The 21,771-nt window shown below is 45.5% G+C and overlaps 1 protein-coding gene across 1 annotated transcript in view; it reads right to left on the bottom strand.

Annotated features, from left to right (window-relative positions):
• LOC311320851 (solute carrier organic anion transporter family member 3A1-like) overlaps positions 1 to 21,771 on the bottom strand; it is a gene marked incomplete at both ends in the record, with an annotated part of 37,648 nt that overhangs the window by 11,721 nt on the left and 4,156 nt on the right. Inside the window, one exon of the mRNA XM_084452707.1 lies at positions 19,916 to 20,372. Within this exon, the coding sequence (XP_084308833.1) occupies positions 19,916 to 20,372 (457 nt within the window). The remainder of the gene's footprint in view (positions 1 to 19,915; positions 20,373 to 21,771) is intronic.

Genomic DNA, 21,771 nt, shown 5'->3' with positions numbered 1-21,771 from the left:
AGTGACCTATGTATGACGCCATTTGAGGTTGGAAAAACCAAACTCATGCAGAACACCAAATACAACGCAACTGCTTCTGCAGTGCGATGATGCACTGTGTTGCAGCCTTCCACTGAACATGACTAGACTCCTGGTGTAACGCAATGGCAATCATGCAATCTGTGTGAACCAAGCGCAAGAGCTGAGGAAGTAGGACTTGCATCCGAACTGTGGTTACAGAGAAGGCTTCTTAGAAAACGTATTTGCCCCTATGACCTCTAGAGACTTAGACTAAGTCCTACTGCATTAAAATACAGAGAAATATTCCCATGAAACAACTCTGCAGCGGCAGATAGAGCCAGTAATGTAAATGTTTATGTGCCCTGCAGCTCTTTGCAGCATAGACCATTACAGGGATGTGAGCGTTTTCACAGTTGCCTTGATTCAAGCCAATTCAGATGAGGCCAGGCTCAGGCCAAGTGAAACATGTCTGTTCTCAGAGCTCTTCACTCTGCTGGGAGTCTTCCATCACATTTACTTTGATTTCTTTTCAGGAGACTATCTGTGCTAGTCGGCAAATGATATGTCAAGACTTTGATGAAACAGTAAAGAAAAATAAAAAGCTCATGTGCCTCTGCCATCTTCCTGATGCCCTTTCTAGGGAGGGATATCGGTTAGAACTGTACAGAGTAGGACTATGCAGTGCAATGCAATGTAAACTACTGTATCCAAGATCCCTTGGGACATTACTCTTGAAAATATTAGCCGGGCAAATATGTGTATGGCTAGAATAATTCACCTAGCAAATCTTCAAGCTTAACCTTGCATTCCCGTTCACATTCACATTCCATTAACTGGTAGTTAATGCTGTTTGGGTTTTCCCCATATTAAAGGGGAGCGCCGCTGTCATAGCAAGTTTAGCTCAAATGTCGCTTTGTCCTCAATGAAACCGATCCGTACACACCAACATTTAACCGTGCAGTAGTAAGCTAGCTCCTTTTTTCCTCTGTGCGCGCATCCCCTTTATAATGCTAAAAACTACTGTATGATAAACATGCATTTTCAAGGCAGGAAGCGCAGGGTGGGATCTTACCGGTGTCATTATGCTGTCATGTGAAATATATCGCATTCTCAAACCGAATATTGAAACAAAAGCTCCATTTGAGCCAGAACTATTTCGCCGAACGCACTACACCATAGCTTTCCCACTGTAAACTTCCGCCGCACGGTGTAGAGCGCGAGCATGCGCGTGCGCGGTAAAGCTAGACGATTGTTTACATCCTCCTAGCCATGCCTAACACGTCAACACATGGGGATGGCAATTCATTTCACAAGACAACATTCTAAGGGGCTTCGTGGCGCTTCCTGCCTTGAAAATGCATATTTATTATAGTTTTTAGCAGAGGCCCATAGACCTCCATTATAAAGGGGGTGCGCGCACAGAGGAAAAAGGAGCTAGCTTACTACTGCATGGATCGGTTAAATGTTGGTGTGTATGGATCGGTTTCATTGAGGACAAAGCGACATTTGAGCTAAACCTGCTATGACAGCGGCGTTCCCCTTTAAGGGGCAGAATATTCCCTCCCAACTTCCTTCTTAACGGAGGCCCTCTTAAGCCGGCTTCCTTGACCTTCTAACACACAAGGCATCAAAAAGTCAACACATCCTAACATCTGCCTCACTTTACAGTACATCATTTACAAGCTACTGTACTGCCATGTTCACCAAGGTTTTATTAGAAAATGGATTTCTATTTTAGATGGTCTTAGCAGCTCCACATTCAATAATTTCTGAGGTGGTCATTCATTAATAAGAAGGTGGTAGATCATGTGACAAAATTATCCCTGTGTATTAAATGAAGAGCTCACAAAACACTGGGCTACATGTACAGTATCACGGGCAGCTCGTTGGATCAGTTCCAGTAGAGAGGGATTAACTGCCTCATCCAATCACACAGTTACTGTAAATTCCTAATTTAGAGCATAATGGAAACATTTAGCTGTGTGGTCTGGAGTGTTAGGACCAAGCAAACCAAGCAGTAATTAAAGAGAATGTGTCAGATTGCCAGTAAAGGCTTAAACTGCCTGGACCAAGGCACAAAGGTACCACACTGTTAGGCAGGTTAGGAAGGACATCGTCATACCTGGAACTGGGCTCTGTCTGTCCTTTCAAGAATCGATTCTTTGGAGCACCCCTATTAAACAATGCTTTTATATAGGTCATTAGAGTTCTTCCCTCAGATAAAACACTACTGTAGCACATACAGTCAAGCAACATCATTATATTTGACATAGAGAAAGCATGAGCTTTTGTAGACGGATCCCAAAGCAAAAAAAACAACAGGTAGAGTCCAGAGGAGTGAACTTTGGGGGAAGTCTATTTTGATGAAGTACACTACGTACTATAGGAAGGATTAGGACTAGGGATGCACCGATGCATCGGCCGATGTTGGCCTTGTTGACTGCCATCGGCCCATCGGCAAATAAAATGACATTCACCGATGGTAGTAGCCGATGTTATGTCGCAACAATTACGGCTTTTATTTGTTGCAAAACGTAGCCTACCCAGCTGCAGATTCGGAGAAGATCCGTGATGTAACGCCGCAAACGCACATGTAGTTTGCTTTCAAATTAAAGGGAAATAAAAATTGGCATTTTGCAACCAAACACTTCATTTCTTTGTTTCCCTGGCACAAAAGGGTGAATAAAAATAAAATAAAATAAACATCGCCGGATTGTTATTTTAAACATCGGCATCGGCCCAGAATTTTGCAATCGGTGCATCCCTAATTAGGTCTCACCAAAGCTGCAGTGACCCACTGGTCACTGGTAACAGCATTAGGCCTTGCCCTTAACCCTGAACGTTAAAGCTCTGAGAACAGAATACCATAATGCCAATATGTGTAAGGCATATGCCCTTCAAACTAAGGTCAGTGAATATATCTGGCCAGGTCAGTGAATATATCTACAGTATATATGACTCCATGATACATTAACCTATAGTGTAACTATGGAGTGCTGAAATACTCTTAAGGTTAACATACAGTATATGTTTTAAATATAACTGAGGCAGCAGAACTTGCTAATCGCTTTTCTTAAGTTACCATGGAAGCTCGAGTAGATACTGTAGAACCACTCTGACCTAAATAGGCAGGCAGAGCTGAACCAGGCTCTGAACTCACAGTCAAATGCCATTACAATGGGATCATCCTTTAAACGGATCCTACGTCAAAACAGACACATTCCAGCCTGTCTGCCTGCCTGCCTGTCTGTCTGTCTGTCTGTCTGTCTGTCTGTCTGTCTGTCTGTCTGTCTGTCTGTCTGTCTGTCTGTCTGTCTGTCTGTCTGCCTGTCTGTCTTGTTTAAGTCACGTGTATGCAGCAGAGTTGCAATGTAGACCTATGCCTTTTTAAGGAGGTATTTAGTTGACGTGAGTTAACTTTCATGATTTTCACTTTGATACCTTTTGGAATAAATGTGTTCATTTATTTAAAGCATGCATAATCTGTAAAATACAAAAGTGAATTTGCAATGATATTAGGGCCACTATAGCAATCTTCCATTTAGCTCTGAAACCAAGCAGTTGGTCCGCTGTGTGGCTGATAAACTGGCTCCAGGTTACAGCTTCAAAGCCCCCAGACATGTAATGTAGCGCAGGCCCAGGTGCCTCAGGTGGAGCTGCAGCTGTTCTGTCCCATCCCGTCATCCGCTGACCCCTCAGTCATCATAGCTGTCATGTTGAGCTACAGCAGGTTCTGGGTATGGGTGGATCTTAGCTTTCGTTGAGTGTGAGGCCATGCTGGTGGCTTTCATACATCACATCAACAGCTGATGGTATTTTAAGCCGACACGCACGCCAGTGTGACACTTGTGACCAGGCGTGTATGCCGTGCCATCGACATCCAGACAGTAATGCAAGAAGACGTGCAAAAAAAACAACAACACTGCTGGTGACTGTATCTCCGGCATGTCACACAGCCGGATGCATAAGGAGTGTTCATGCACTGACATAAGTGCTTCATGAAGTAACCAACATTTTCAGCTCATATGACTCGATCATGTCTGAGGTACTCTAATAAAGCGGGTGTGAATATCTACAGTACAGTTTTGCGAAAAGAACGCCTGAACCTTTTTCCTCAATCTGTCCTGTTTCATAATTCAGCAGCTGCCACATCCCATGACTCTGGACAGTGAAGAGGAAAATCACTTAAATGAGACACTCCAAGCTAAAGTAGAAAGGAAATAGCTTTATCAAGTGGGACACAAACTGGTTGGAACTGTGGGATGTTGTCATGGCAATAAATGCAATTAGAGTCTATAAAAAGCCCCTGGTCTCTGTATTCATTCGGAAGCAATATAAGGTCACCGCATTGAGGTTATCAAACATTGAGACTTGATGATATCACTCTGTGTGAGGCTCTCTTTAAAGGAAAATATTAAGTATTAGGGCGAGAGGGATTAATCAGTATTTACAGTACAGTAGATCACAAGGCAATCAACATGCATGAGAGCAGAGGAATTAAAATTAATGAATGACTAATTTCAAACAAAAAATACCACAGTACATTGCCTCATCTTATAGAGGATAATTTAAGATGTTTGTTATAATAAAAAAATTGGCTTTCAAAATTAACTTCCAAATGGCATTAAAAGCAAAGTGTCATACTTGTATTAGGCTAAAACTCAAGAGTTTAACAGACTTAACTTTAAGGAACATTTGTTAGATTGACTGTGGCAACATGAGTTATGAAGCCAGAGAGGCTATATTGAAACGCTGTATGGCATGGATACAAGACAGAGCTTTCCCTTTTTCTCAATGAAGGTTTCTTTAGCTGATTTTTTCTCTGTATCCGTACAGCACCCCCCCCCCCCCCCCCCCCGCACTGCACTGAGACACTGTCTGGCGTTTCAATTACACACATACAGACACACAAACACACAGTAATAATAGTACAAGAATACAGTGCATTGTTTTTGTATGTACAGTATGTCTGTGCACACTGTATGTATGCCTGTGTTCCTGTGTCTTGCAGGTACCTGCCTGTGTTCTAAATTTCTGTCACTAAATGCAGGAAGTCAATTGCATTAGCCTGCATTAAGCCTTGACATAGTCGGATAATCTTTAGGTGTTAACCTTGCCTCTTCATACTTACAGTACACTATTTCAGGTATGACAGAGTCCTCATTAACCTAAATTACATCTTCATTAGTATTTGCCTATGCTGCAACTTGAGACTTCTTTATAACCCAGATTTCAAATTAAATTAGTTAAAATCAAGGAGGGGAGGGGAGGGGGGGGGGCTTAAGATTGAGCCCTGTATGTTAGTGCATGTGTGTACGTGCGTGTACCAGAGCCCACCAACAATTAATTTTCCCCATTGCCAAGTACATTTTGCGTTGTAGGCCAAATACAAAAACTATTATCATCCTATCATAAACTCCAAACAGAGCGAACGCCACTCCGGGCGAGAAGCAGGGTAAATGGAAAAGGTCAAAAGTTCATCATTGTACTAAACCAAATCCTTTCATTTAGCTGCAAACGAATAAAATACAATGAATCAAACCAATGGAAATGTACTCCCTTGTCCACACCCGTAATGGGACCAAATCAACTGGGATCTGTACTTGGGTTGGCTGGATAGCTTCCCTGGGCCAAGACAAGTCCAACGGTGCCACATCCATTAAGGTTTGGTCCATCCGTTTGGCTGCTAGAGATCCACTTTTTTCAGTTCCGATCCGATTCTGATACCTGCATTTGGATATCTGCCGATACTGGTCCGATACCGATACTGAGGTATTTTTTCTTGAATAATTATTTATCATTAAATTAATTAATTAGCATTAACATACACTTTATACACTTTGCACACGCCATATTTTTTATCTACTGTACTGTACTGCATTGAACTGTTTATTGCTAGGATATCTAGGCTAGTGTGGTGAACTAGACGCTGGACATTACTTATTTTTTGTCCTACAGACAGTTACAATCACTTGAGGTTATTTTTTTATATTAAAAGGGGTAGTGATATTTTGGACTTTTACATAGCCCTTTGTCTGTCTGTAGTCTGTCTATCATGAACCTGAAACGGAGACAATAATTTCACTGCTTGTTCCATTATTGAGCTACTGTAGCTCGCAATCCGAATATTTTTACATGCTTGGCAGTACTTGCACATAGTCCTCTGTGGGAGTAGTGAAAACAAGCGGCAGGGGAATGCTTATGTCCAAGCCAGTCCAAACACATAAAAATATTCGGATTGCGATCCATTTCACAGGAGAGCCTACTGAGAGTGGTAGGATTACTCTACGCTTCTCGTCTCGGAAAAGCACATTTATGCCCTGTGCCCCCTGAGCAGCCTTGCTAGTTGTGCTTGTGATACCACGCTGCCTGAGCAGGGGCCGGCAAAGAAATGAGAAGACATGTTTTCTTCCACACAGCCAGCCATTTGCAATTATTGCAGTAATGCAGCTTCCAGCCTATTAACCACGATCATGATAGACTTTCTGCGCTGTGAGACTGCATAAAGAACGGACGTGCTTTCAAACAGGGTCCGATGTGGAACTGATACCATGGTGGACTGCCAGAATGACAACCCTGTCAGCACCAGGTCAGCGAGAGAGAGGAGGGAGAGAGAGAGAGAGAAAGAGAGAGAGAGGGAGGGATGGAAGGAGGGAGGGAGAGAAAGGGAAAAAAGAGAAAGAGAGAAGGGGCGAGTGGGAGGCATGCAAACAGCAAGGCGCCCTGTGGTGAGTCCCGGCATAGTGATCTGTTTGTGATCCTGCCTCAGAGGGTTTCCTCAGGCCCAGAGTGAGAGGCTCACACAGCGGCCATTGTGCATGTGGGGGGGGGGGGGGGGGTGGAGGCCGGGCAGAGACAGGGCAGGACAGCGGGGACGTCTAGGACAGGCTCAGGCTCAGGCTCAGGCCGGCCGCTGAAGTGGCCCCAGCTGCCCCCCTACCGAACCAGAGGAGGAGCAGCTGCTAGCGGCTTCTTCAGCAGGTGGCTTGGCCTGGTTGCCAGGTTGGGCGTGCCAGCAGCGCGGCCACCCTTTCCTCGAGGCGTTGGGGAGAACCGGGCGCAGATAATGAGGCTTGGTTCGGCGTGAGAACATCTGCCGCAAAATTACACTTGAGACCTAATTGGGCCACATCCTGAGGAAGTGGGGAAATTGAGGGTCTGTGGGAACTGAGATCTCTGGTCAAGTGAGGAGGATTCAGACGGGCTGATGCTGGATTGGACGGGCCGGAGGGAGAGGGGGAGGGAACTCCGCTGCACGTCATCAAATGCTCACAGCGGCATCAACCGCTGCATTACAATGACAAAGGTAAAGAAATTAACAGTGAACAAATGATTTCTAGTTAACGTCAGATAGCTAGCTAGTGCTAGCAAAGCCAGGTAACATGTATTGTTGTGGGTCTGACTGCAATCCAGTGGCGTCTGGTGGGTCCTAGAACCGGGTAAGCCAGGACCAGCGAAGCATGCATGCGCAGCGCACACAATTTTTTGGGGGGTGCGCTTTCAAAGCATGCCTGATGGGAGGTTTCGCAGCATCAGAAAGGCGCTGAGCAGTGGCATTTTATGTAAAAATCATAGGAAAACTACAGTAGCCTAGGCTACTGAGCAAATAAGAGGGCAATATTTAGGCCGAAACAACCAAGCTTTTGGGACACACTAAATAAACTACAGAGTCATTATATGACAACAACGGCCGAGCACCACAAAGAGGAATAAAATACACCCCCTAAGGCCTAGCACTTTTGGGGGCGGGCCTGGCTCCCTAAGGCCCTCCAGGACTTGATGATGGAGGTGTAGAAGAGGACCATCATTGTCTTTGGCATGTTGAATTTCTTCAGCTGCCTCAGGAAGTACATCCTCTGCTCTGCTTTTTTAGCATTTAGCATTGAGGCATTTTTGTACATTCACGCGTTAAAATTCCCATTATTGATCCTGATGTGTGTAAAAGTATGTATAACAATAATAATAGGCATGGGCGATTTAATAGGGGGGGCAAGTGCCCCCCCTGATTGGCCAGCCGAACTCTGCTCAAATTCTTAAAAAAAAAAAATTAAAAACTTTTTTTTAATTTTTACTAATTAACACAATTATTAAATACTTAATTGTGGTTTGAACCAGTTTGTGTTAGGTCATCATTCATTTTAAAAGTGTATTTATTACTTAAACTAGGCTACCTTTAAAAAAAATAATATATATATTCATAATCCACCAATGGCACAACTCGTCTGTCGACCTCAACTATTTCCGGTTTGATCTGTTACCGCAAAAAAATGAGATCTGACTGTAGCCTACTGCTCAGTGCTCAACAAGCTACAACTAGCCAACCTGCTCACACTGGCGAAAAGAGCTATAAAAACAATTGACCACTTCTTCATAAAAAAAAATACAACTGGCAATGCTAATGAAGAAGCTACCACTCAAAATGACAGCGCAGCAGGTGCAATCAAATGCAGAAGTGCTCCAGAGGCTATCAAAGCTAGCACTAGCACTAGCAACATCACCATCTGCGAGGAAGCTAGCACCAGCAGGCAGTTGCAGTTTTATGTTGTGATGTTGGGTATGGCCTAGTGCTCGGTCAAAAAGTCATATTGACATGCTCGTGGTGTCTAGATGAAATTTGATGCGTTGTGCATATTGAATTGTCATACGGATGTCTTATTAGCATACTGACGGCAGAACTGTTTTTTTTTCTCACGTCAAAATGTTGCCCCCCCTACTCTCAGAGGGTAAAATTGCCTATGCTAATATGTTGGGTCTTTTAATTGATTGCACCAAACAATAATCATAATAGCGTAATGAAATTCTCACGATGCAACATGTGACGTTATGCCTCCAACACACTCCCACATATTCAATATTTATATATTTACACAATTCTATTTTATCAACATAACATGAGGATCCTTTCTCCACAGGTTATAATGTAAAAGTCAAAAACAGAATTGTTTTGTGGTTCATCTGCACATTTGTAAATAGGTCATTTTACCACCCAAAATGTAGAACATAACCAGATTTTTTTTTTGTTACATATAAACATAACTATTATTATTTCCCTAGGAGGACAGAACAGCAACAGAGACCCCACCATCGTATGGCCATGAGTACCACACCCCACAAACTATGGACTTCAGCCCAATTGAGGGTATCACGGTATGAGACTCACCCCTTCCCCAGGTTTAGACCTAAGGGGGGGGGGCAGCCTGTAAGAGACTCTATGATCATGGAGGGGTGGGACTAACCATAGCTCTCTGATCTGTTCATACACAGGAGAAACAGGCCCAGACCAAACCAACCACAAGGACCACTCAGACGGAGCTCCAGTCCAGAGGAAAGACCTCCTGGAGCCATGCGTCACGGTGTGAGAAGGTCCCCGAGCACAACTGAGTCCAGATGCTACTGATCTGCTGTGTTCTTCTGTCCCTCACCCCGACACCGTCTGCAGGACAAGGATGAGAAGCAGATGTCTGTCCCCAGCCAATGAGCCACCAGCGCCCAGGAGGATTCAGGAGACCCCGATGTCCCGGAGCTAACCAGGATGTGTCTTATCTTAAATATAGTAGGCCTATCTGAGATTCATTTACATAAGGCCTATAAACTGTGTTATCTTAAATATAGTAGGCCTATATTAGATTGACTTACATAAAACCTATAAACTTGCATTCTCTACTAACCAAATTGGTGTCAGGCAGATTTAATATGTCCTGATGTATTAGACCTAAAATTATTTGAATGCAGTAAGTTACGATTATAACGTGGAGAGTAGCTGACCATGCTTGAGAAAAAAAAAAACTACTCACCACACACACACACACACACACACACACACACACACACACACACACACACACACACACACACACACACACACACACACGAGTAAACATGTGCTGGTGATGCTCAGTAAAAACCTGCAGCCAGGTCAAGAACATTCTGGATCCTCAATGCCACTAATGGCTGATCAGATACAGTCCCACTAGGCTTTCTATCATGTTGTACTGTTGTACAGCTACACAGAGAAAGTCCTCCGAATCCATCCTAAATCCAGTGAATACAGCAGCCAGAGAGAGAAACCTACTTATCCCGGGTACTTAAGTTAATAAAAGTTGACAATGAAACATCTGATCGTTTGTAATAATTACTAACCACCCTATTGATCTGAGTCCATTTAATTAGGCGTTGTTATCCAGCGGTCCACGTCAGCATTGATACTGGGATAAAGTGCTGAACGTGCTTATGGGTAATCCTACGAGCCCGCAGAGCCAGTGCTTAGACTCCACTCAATCAATGAGGCGGGGGATTTGTGTTAATGCCAGGAGTGGCGCTGCGAGTGAATCTGCAGAATTTGTGCGGCATCCCTTCACCCACACGGTCAACCGAACCTCATGAAACGAGCCGCTATGGTGCATCCAACACCTCCACCCTTGACCGAAGGCCCAGGTCTCTTGTCCTTGCCACTGCCAGGCCCGGGGATGTGAGGCTCTCAGACCCCCCCCCCCCCAGGCCCTCGGAGGGCTGTGTCCTTCCCAGCAGGCGCACGCCAGGCAGGGAGAGGACAGCCGCACCAGGGACAGGCAGGGAGAGCAGGGGACAGGCAGGGGACAGGCAGGGAGAGCAGGGGACAGGCAGGGAGAGCAGGGGACAGGCAGGGGACAGGCAGGGAGAGCAGGGGACAGGCAGGGGACAGGCAGGGAGAGGACAGCCGCGCCGGGTCGACTGAGCATCTCAATCCAATAGTAGAAATCCAGACAGACAAGAACATGCATTGCCGTGGCAATGGCTCGCTGGTGGTGTTTATGATCTGCCCCCCCCCACACACACACACACACACACTCACACACACACACACTCTCTGAGCTACAAAAAAAAAATCCGCTTTTAATCAGCAGCGACAGGACCTGACCCAGATTGCCTTAAGAAGGCCACATGGTGAAGGGGTTTACTGAGGCCGTGGGGGTTGAGAGAGGGAAAGGATGAGGCTGGCTGACCACCACCCTCTGTCCAAGCGGACCCCCCTGTGGTAGGCAGCGGTCAGACAAAGCGCTGGCCGTACAGTACAGTGACAGACTGGTTCAGACCGGCGTGGATGTGTGGGGCCAGGGAGGCTGGGAGACACAGCAGGCCAGCCAGGGTATGGTCCGAGCCCACCGGGACCGCCTTCCCCCAGGGGATGCGAACAGCGGGGACATCTGGAGACGGACAGCGCCTTTGCTTTACAGTAGTAAATGAGGACATTATGTGGCCAACATTTTAAAACGGCAAAAGGATCCTTTTTGAGTATTTGAGGGATATATTTAACCAAAAAGTATACACTGGCGTTTTGTTCTGTTGACATCAATAAAGACACCAAAGAATCTTCCCTGAGTTGAGCCCCTTAATTCAAGCTGCTGTTTAGAATCCTAAGGACATGATGTCATATCGGATGACTCACTGCTGGACAGTATCCTCGTCTACTGCTGGTCAGATGATAAAGTCATTACGCAGTGGCGGCAAAAAAGTGCTTCGAATAGAATCTGCAGAGCAATGCTGTGTGCAGACGGTCAGGTGAGGGGTTTAGCTAGTTACAGCAGCTGACCACACTTACCCCAGATCAGGCAGGCTAGACACATGGCCACAGAGCTCTGGCATGGACAGCTGCTCCATCACAAACAACAACACTCTCCAGCTCCAAAGACAGAGTAGATTAGCAGAGGCCGGCCTAGCCTGCAGATGCCTAAAGCTTACAGTACCGTGTAAAGCTGCCAGCTTGTGGCTGCCTCCCTAGTCCAGGGCACCAGAGATGACTCACTATTACTCCATGACATTTGTTTGCTTACTCAGCGGACAGCCTTGATAAATGACATCGTTAGGGCTTAGCCTAAGGTAAAGATGGAAGATTCAACGCTAATGACGCTCTCCGCCCTAATTTAATGAAGACTCTCAATAATGGCTTCCACTTATCAATCACTGCGGGTCACCATTTACCAGGCCAGCTTGTCCAGAGCAGGGTTCTCTGTTAAGACGGGAGCTCTTGGACCATCTGAACACATCCCCTGCATGCTCTGCCCTGCCCTTACGTGATTGCCTTCCGTGACGGGATGTCTACCGTGCGTGTGCAGATATAGTTGCCGTCTCAGCTCCAGACCCACTACAGTGTCCTGCTGCGTGTAGGCTAGTGCCACGGCGTTGACCTTGCTCAGACGGCGCCTCGGTCCCCCCGCCACGGCCTCGACAACTGCTGTAATCCCCGAGTCAGCGGGGCGTGAAGGGAGCCATGCAGCGGGACTGGTGATGACAGGGCAGGCTGCAGTATTTCCCCGAGGGGGGGTGAGGAGTTCACACGCCATGATGAAGAGACGCTGCTGCTAGTTGATCAATCAAAGGTGCTCATTGTCTTGAAATAAAACAAACGGGTGTTGTTGCTAGGCACATCCCCTGCCACACAGTTTATGGCAGAGATGGAAAAACCCAGTTTAGAATCTAATCCTTCAAGATGACATTACATGGGCTGAGATTAAGTATCTTATACATATATATATATTTATACAACGGTTAGTTCTGGTTCTTGATTCTGATTGGCTGGAAGCCGTGTTAAAATACTTTGTAACACACACCTGGGACCGCATATCATTCCATTTTCAGTATTAATGCGCCTCCCATTTGATCCAATGCATTGTAGTTGTTGTTGTTGCTTGGCAACCCTTTTGTTAGGGGAACTATTTTGCTCGGCGGAATTGAGAGAATGATGCTTCGTTTTGAATAAATCTTAATATTTTACATTGCTGTGTGTTCATTTTACACTAATAGATGTAATAACCGTTGTATAAAAGCAATAAACCACTCGAGGCCGTGTGTTATAGTGATTTTATAATAGCTAGGGGGGTTTTTAACAACGCGAAGCTGTTATAAAATCACTATAACACACGGCCTCTCGTGGTTTATTGCTTAAATATACGCGCCCTGCTGTGGTATACAGGTTGGAGTCAGAACATTTTGATAGGTCTCTGGAGGATACATCAGAGGCTTCAACTGCAACTACTGTACAACTTCAGCTTTCTAGGTATAGGTACTGCATTTGTAATGCGCTCCCCATCCAGTTGTTACACTGGCCCGGAGCGCCATTCACACACCAATGGCGGCAGCTGCCATGCAAGGCGCTTGCCTGCTCATTGGGAGCAATTTGGGGTTCAGTGTCTTGCCCAAGGACACTTCGACAGGTAGTCAGGAGGAGCCGGGATTCGAACCACCGACCCTACGATCACTGAACAACCCGCTCTACCAACTGAGCTATACCGCCGCTGCCGCTTTCTAGACCTGACATCTGCTACAGAGCTGGAACTTGGTACGGTTGACAAAATGTGTACATGTGAACAGAACACAATTCAAGCTGCATGTAAATATGATATACAGTAATTAAAAGAAAGAACAGCCAGTCAAATGTTCTCTTCTGATATATTGAAGGAAGAAAGGAAGAAATAACACATAAGCCTACCTTCCTGATATTGTGTCAGCCACTCAGTGTGGATGTTGTAGGCCACAGAACTGCTCTGATATAATAACAGACTGAGAAAATGTGTGCCTTCCATTCATCAGGAGTGGGTACTGTTGCCTCTATGGAGAAAAAATGTCATTTCCAATTTGGCCTCACTTTCTAACATAACACAGATAATATCTGTGTGTGTGTGTGTGTGTGTGTGTGTTTGTGACTCTGTGGGAACAGACACAGCGTTCGTTAAGGTTCCTGCTGTGCTGGGGCCTCAGGTCACTGTTGTCAGTGCAGCACATGAAGCTCCCGACTTTAAAGCTGAACACGGGTGTCAATTAAATATTTGTCACCCCAACACATTTCAAATGGATGTCATTCAAGCCACATCTGTGACAAAGGAAGCCGTTTCAATCCTGTCATAACAAACGTATGTCTTCATCATCAAATTGGCATAGAATACTGACTAAGAAGAATCCATATTCATAGAATACTGACTAAGAAGATTCAAACCAGAGTTACTATGGTCGTCAATAAGCTTATACAATCATAAACACGCATATGCTACTAATTCCATATTCTAAAAATATAGGCTCCATTAAAAGACGTATGAATCATTCAACTTATTTTTGCATCGACAGTGACTAAATGAAGGTGATCCTTACAGTTGTACAGAAGTGTACAGTGTACAGAACAGACAAACTTCCCAGGAACTGGAAGGCTTTCAGAGCTGTGAGAGGTCAGTGGGTGGGGTTAAAGTCGCACTGAAACGGACGTTTGAGATCATCTAACTTCCGTAGTTTGACGTATTTCCGTCGCAAACAAGCTATGAGGGTGGGACATAATGTTTAGAGGAATTTGATTGAAACATTGACAAGTGGACAGGTTTTAAGAACTTTAGACAGATTCGATAGAAGGATAGCGTTGTCGTCATTGCACGTGACCTACCGTTTTCCAGGAAGTAAGAAATTATATACTTTGATATAAGATTTCAACAAAAGTAGAATTTTGTATTTTTTTTTGGCATACATCGTTGAATAGGTGAACACTATGACCAATTATGTGAACCAAAATGGGACAGAATGCTTTTTTCATTTCAGTGCGACTTTAATGCTAGAGCGACCCTGCTAGGCCACATGCATGTGCTGTACAGTGCGCTTGTGAAACCCGAGGCCCTCTGGGAAGATCCAGATTTAGCCATGGATAGTGAAAGGTCGTGGAGCCCAGGGAAAGGAGATCCTGTTGACACAAACCCCTCCAATTCTATTTATTTATTTTGGCCCCCGAACGAGTGACTAGGTCTAGACATGGAAAGCAAGACAAACGTATTTGTCTGCAGTACCACTTTGAGCCACAGTGATTGTGGAAGCAATCTCAACCGGGTCATTTCAAGTCTCTGTGCCGCATTTCAACACAAATGAAGAATACAACTTCTGAAATCAAAAATATTTAGAGTGGTGGACATACTCCAAAAAATACAGGTATAGCCAAACAGAAACAAAGTATGAAAGCTGCATGGCCACAGTAGGAGCTACAGAGCTGGGTGTGTTTTCCTGTCCTGTATAAACAGCAGTAAGCAGTGCCTGGTAGAGTAGCTGCCCCGCCCTGTGACTCAGTAGGAGTTGTTTTTCACAGAGCTATGCGGTATGCATGTGCACCCGGGACACTCAGACCCACCTCATGGCTGGCTGGTTGGCATTCCTGTCTCCCCCTATAATTACAGTTCCGCCACGCCTACAGTCCTCTTTCCTCTCTCTCTCTCCCTCTCTCTCTCTCTTGCACGCTCGCTCTCTCTCTCTCTCCCTCTCTCTCTCTCTCTCTCTCTCTCTCATCTTACTACCAGGCTGTTTAGCAGAGTGTCTAATTATAACAATAAAGCATTGCTGGGGGCAGAAGGAACAAAGATCATAATCATTAAAAATAACCACAACAAAAATATATCAAAACAAAAATACCATCATCAGAATGAACAAAAACCAGGAGCGCTTCAGTTACAGTAGATACTTTGGGTTCCATGCCCGCTGCCTGGCTGCCCAAGGAACGGAGAACAGCCTCAGCTGTCTAGGTGTGAAGTATTGTATTTTACAAGCTACAGCTACGGTATAACTACCGCTATATAAACTATCATGAATGTGATATTACTGTAGGATTTCCTTTCCATCCAGTCGTCTCTGGATCACACCTCACACCCAGGGTCCCAGTGCAACTGTGAGTGGAGGTGTTACTCTGAGCTGTTGATGAATATTAATACTTCCTGCCACACTGATCTACAGTATTAACTTAGCAGTGTCAGAGTGAGAGCACACTGATTAAAATCTCAGAGGTTCGCCTGACACGTCTGTCTGAATTTGTCACAAGGATCTCCATCCTCTAGGTTTTATATTTCAGTTTCTCTATGATATCTCCCCCAGGCTGGGTTTAGTACCACCACCTCTTCTCCCAACCCTGTGTCACACTGCACAACTACATTCATCTCTATTGCTGTACACCCAGCCGATTATAGGGTTAGTGGTGGGTTGAGTCTAGCATCTCTATTGCCGTACACCCAGCCCATGTTGGACCCAATGGATGAGAGCCAATCATTTTCGGATTGTCTCTCTGGGATTTGCATTAGGATTGGGATTGAATAGGATTGCATTGTGTATTGTTTATTATTTCTTGTTCATTAAAGTGTGTTGTTATTGTGTTCCCCCAGCCCAGTAGTTATTGTCCACATAACTGTTGTGTCATAGAGGGCAGCCGGATGTTGGTGGCCAGTGACTTTATTCCAGGCTCAGACTACAGGATCTTTGGGCTGATTAATCCCCGGTGCCTCCTGATAGTCAGAGGAGAAATCTGCTCTGGAGCGTTGGTCGGTACCGATGTTCGCCCTGGATGATCTTGTAATGTGAGGAGTTTACAGATCCAATCTTAAACCTCCCGATTGGCTTGCAGACCCATCGGGGCGGCCCTGATAATATCAAGCATGTTTGTTATTTAAGATTATTACATCACTACTTAACAAGCGAGGCAGTGGTTGGTCGCTCCTGCGGGGACGATTATATCCTGTAGTGTGTGACGAGACGTTATTTTCAAATCTTGCTGTGTGTGCTTGTTTGAGATGCGCGAGAAGAATATCTGTTAAGATTCTCCTCATGTGCGTGATGTAACCCGATTTCTAGAATGGGTAGGATTTTTTAAATCCTGTAGAGTGAGCCATGAGGCATACTATTTAGGAGAGTTAGTGAGGGTTATCCTTGTAGCAGTTAAAGATATGGAGGTGGAATAAAAAGGAGTGACATTTTCCATTATAGAGCACAAAATTAAAGCAGTAGACTGATGGGAGACCTAAAAGGCTAAAGGGTAATCACTATGCTGAGTGTTGGTTTAAGTCATTAGAACACACAGAATCAATTAGGCCAGCATGACGCCTGTTATTAACCTCCCTTTGGTAGGTTTCTGGAAGACATCCATCCCTACAAAGCAGCACAGCCTCTCCCTCATGCTAATTTACACCATAGAATAGGTGTTCTCTCTGTTACTGTACACAGCTGTGTACATGCAGTGCATAATGCATTATTTCTAGAAGGACAAAAGTGTGTTTTTTCAAGCATAATACAATATATAGAATATAGGATATAGGAAAAAACATATTAATCTATGGCATCGTGTTCTTGCTTGGTTATCAACAGCCACTTGTTGTTCGAGACCAATGCGAACATTTAGAGATTACAAATAACAATTTGACCTACTGTAACAACGGGTGACTGGCTGAGTGTGATGCTGTGTACATTAATGAGTAGTCACAGAATACATTATCATCAGTATGTGAAAAGAAATCTTAGAGAGATGCAGACAATCTCCTCCATTCAGGCTTCCAGGAGCACATGACAAGCCTGCAGCATGAGGATTAGGACGGCCAGCGTGAGCACACGCTCTCAGCTCAATGCAACATTGTTCTCCCGCGCTCACCACTTGTTTTCCCTCTAACTCTCCTTGCAGCTTATCTGTGGAGAACAGCACCAAAATCTCCCCCTGCGCCTGCCAACCTTGAATCAATGCGAGTCCACTTCCGACTGTACGACAATGCACTGCGGCGGTGCCAGGCGTCAGTCGTCTCTGTCTGCGCTCGTATGTCGGCCGTGTTGCTTTCAGACAAAGTGGAAAGAACTGTGGGAAAAAATATATTTTGGGGGAGTTTTACACACAGGAAAGGACAATCGTGCAAATCAGATGCAGGCCTGAGATCAAACGAGCTTGACCGACACCAGAGAGTAGCAGGCGTTAAGCGCAAGCAGCGGCGGAAATTTCCTGCGCGGCGTGGGAAAAATCGACGGACTATCGGTTTGGGCTTTACTTACGGCATACTTACAGCATAGCATTCCCTAATACCGCGACCACAGGTGCTGCGTTAGCTTCTCAGTGGGTCTCCCTGCCTTCAGCGCCACTCCCATCATCGAGTCGGGATCTCTCGTTGGTGCTCCCTCAACCTCCTCGACCCTCTATCTCCTCACTTTGTTGATCCTCCTCTCTCTCTCTCTCTAGTGCTTCATCTTTCTAACCGTTAGCTAAATGGATGACGGACAGCAGGCAGGTAGTGGGGGGGGGTTGTGTTGTAGCCTGACTGTGTTCGCAGGGCTGCTTGATGAGCGCTCTACCTGCCTGCGCTTTCATAGTTTCCTGAGTCTACTAGCCCTTTCATGGTCAGCAGGCTACACGCGCTGGTGGTGGGGTTGAGTCTAGCACGTTCCTGGTCAATAGGGTTAGTGGTGGGTTGAGTCTAGCACGTTCCTGGTCAATAGGGTTAGTGGTGGGTTGAGTCTAGCACGTTCCTGGTCAATAGGGTTAGTGGTGGGTTGAGTCTAGCACGTTCCTGGTCAATAGGGTTAGTGGTGGGTTGAGTCTAGCACGTTCCTGGTCAATAGGGTTAGTGGTGGGTTGAGTCTAGCACGTTCCTGGTCAGTAGGCTACACGCTGATGGTGGGGGTGCAGGCGGGACTGCACATTATCGGCGGGTTGATTTTGGTGTCCTTCTTGATTTTGGTGTGCTGGGACTACTGCCTCTTGTGGTGCCAACAGAGAGATGCAGGCCAACATTGTCTGGAGTGAGGGAGGGAGGGAGGGAGGGAGGGAGGGAGGGAGGGAGGGAGGGAGGGAGGAAGGGACCGATAACCCGACAAACGCTATATTAGGTGCCTCCAGCCACGCACAACAACAGCCACATGTGCGACCATTGTGGTCTCAGTCTAGAGCCCTGCTTCCCATTTCCTCTGTGGTGCTCTACACATCTCAAACAAGGCTGATGGCTAACAAACACACGCTATCTTTTCCCATCGTCCATGTGTATGCATGCACCAAACATTATGGCCAGGTCTCCATCAAGCCAGGAAACATGCCTGCTGTGAAGAATTGGACGCTGTGTCTACTAAGATAACAACGCCGTCGTTAGAGGCCAAATAAAAAAATAAAGAGCACATTGTTGCGGCAACATGTCCGATCAACACTCAGACGCGGGGTTGTCACCTTGACAACTGTTGATCTTCAAAGGAAACGCGGCGTCATCGTGAGATGTTACTGATTCATGTTCCATCTCTATGTGTAATATCACTCTGGGTGGTCTTCTCTGCATGACCTTTGAACCCGCAGCCATGCACCATGTGATCTGCTGTGCTACAACAGGCCTTGAAATTAGAAATGGGTGAAGAGAAGCAGGGCTTTCCACCATGTGGTAATAAACCTCTCTGTTAACCACCTCGGAGTTAGAGACAACACAACGGAAAGTAGCAAGTACACCACAAAGGCTGTTCCCAGAGATAATGAATCTGCTGTAGTTGGCTTGCACAGGAAGTGCTTTGAACGCACCCTTAAACCTTCAAAAGCCACATCAGCATTGTCATACCTTTGAGAGAGCAGTAGGCTGGCTGAGTGGACACGTTTAGCACTTTTTTTTGGCCTCTTTTTCATCCCTTCTTTACTTGACACAGAATTAATGTCATGGAGATTAAAACACTTGCATGGATCTGCTCCCCTAGCAATCACATGGGCTGGCTTTTCCTTGGAGGACAAAAGATAGACCGAGTACAACACAGAGCATACAGTACATTCATTACTGTATGTATTTACTTTGAGGCTGTGTACACACACGCTGCACCTTTCGGGAGCGGACAAAAAGCCCCCGGCTGTCCCTCAGCTACAAGGCTGCACCAGTTTTTGGTTGCCTTAGCAATCAGCCCATTTGCTGGAACAAATTGACTGTCGAATACCAGAGTGAAAATCTTTTTATCAGTCTATTTTCTTGTGCTTCTCATTGCAGTCTTGTTATTCAGGGTTTTATTCAGTCAGTAACCTTAGCTAAATCACGCTCTGTTTAGTTGTATTCTCTTTCGCTAAAATAAGAAGTGAAAAGTTTGCATGGGAACAAGCACCTTAAAGTAATAGGGCTCACGGGGTATACATGAGGGCAGAACCCAACAGACTTACCTATATACAGAGAGGAGTCTTTCCTCTTCACGTGATCGTCTATGTAGGACACGCCCAGGGGTTGGACAGGCGTGGCTCCGATCCCCAGTAGCACCTGCGCTCCAATCAGCAGCAGGTACATCATGTTGGTGTTGGCCTTGTTGGAGCACATCTCCTTCACGTCTCCCTTCCCAGTCCTGTTGGTGCACACATCGCGTCCACTCTCCGTCCGCCACGTGTCCACGCCGCCGCTGTAGTCATACTGCTTGGTCAGAAACTCCGGCAGCGCTGAGAGGAGAGCGCCCAGCGCCATGACGATGCCGCCACAGCCAATGAGCCTGGGACGGTGGGCTTTTGCCCCGAAGTAGCTGACGAACAGGATGAGAGCCAGGTTGCCGATCTCGAAGCTGCTGGCGATCACGCCCACGTCGGCGCTCTGGAGGTTGAAACGACGCTCCAGGGTGGTCAGCACGCTCACCTGTGAAAACAACAGATATCAGAAGATGGTAAATGGACTGCACTTATGTAGCGCTTTTATCCAAAGCGCTTTGCAATGGCCTCTCATTCACTCGTTCACACACACATTCACACACCAATGGCGGCAGCTGCCATGCAAGGTGCTAGCCTGCTCAATAGGAGCAATTTGGGGTTGAGTGACTTGCCCAAGGACACTTCGACATGTGGACAGGAGGAGGCGGGATTCAAACCGCCGACCCTATGATCATTGGACGACCCGCTCTACCACTGAGCCACAGCCGCCCCAGAAGAGCACCTAATATAATTTTCATTAGGGATGTTAACAGTTAATCCACTATCGATTAATTGCCAATAAGAATTTACTCGAGTAAGATTTGGTTACTCAATTAATTGCTTGTTAATGGAACAGAACTTTTTTTTTTGAACGAATGTTATCAACGGGAGTTGTGTGAAATGTAATCATGATTTAAGGTCTGACTGTAGTGAAAGCTAATTGGGATGCCGGGAAATTTCAACGATACAGCATAAGAAGACAAAAAAAATGAAGCAAGCAAAGCGCCGTCCAACGTGGGACGCTCTTATTTATTAACCGACTATCGTTTGTTAAGGTTAACAGTCATCCATTAATGAAATTCCTTGAAATTTGCAACCCTAATTTGCATATTACAGGATAGTGCTTTTTCGTCACTATTTCCAACATTTCCTCAACCGTAACCGACAGTACATAAAACCCTCTATCGGAGAGTCATGATTAGTGTGATTGATACCTGTACTGTATAGATATATTGGGTATTTGGGCATACCTGTACAGTATAGATATATTGGGTATTTGGGCATACCTGTACAGTATAGATACTGTATATTGGGTATTTGGGGGGAAAAAAGACAAATTGTAGTGACATTTGAATCCAGTGAGCAGAGGAGATAAAAGGAGCATGGCTATGAAAGGGCCATGTTATTGAGGTTGTGCCCTTTTAAATAATCTTTTTCCCCTGGAATCTGACTCACAAACCCCTTTCAGATGTTCCAAAATGTGGTTTGAGGATAAAAAAAATCTCTCAGCCAAGATTCATTCCTCTTCATGAACCACTCTTCTGTTTTTGATCAGCTGGACGCTGCACACTTACTGTAACTCCCATGGCATTATTGAAACTGTCTTCTCCTCCGACACCCCCCCCCCCCCTTTTTCACACGCGGTATCTAATGCAAGTGAAAGATAAGAGCTGAGCACAACATGGCGTTGAGTGAAGCTGAGGCAGCACAGGTTTTATTAATGCCTCTCTCCAGCTGTTGGTGAACTAAATGGAAAATAGACACTGTGGAATTCAGCCATGCAAGATCTACTCAAATTAATTAATTGATCAAATTAGCTGATTTCAGGCACTTTACTCCAGCACTCC

Source organism: Borostomias antarcticus (assembly GCF_949987555.1).
Source record: "Borostomias antarcticus genome assembly, chromosome: 18".
In the NCBI taxonomy this organism is placed as follows: Eukaryota; Metazoa; Chordata; class Actinopteri; order Stomiiformes; family Stomiidae; genus Borostomias; species Borostomias antarcticus.
Note: the sequence above shows the minus strand (reverse complement) of the source record. Positions and strands in the feature narration are given on the sequence as shown.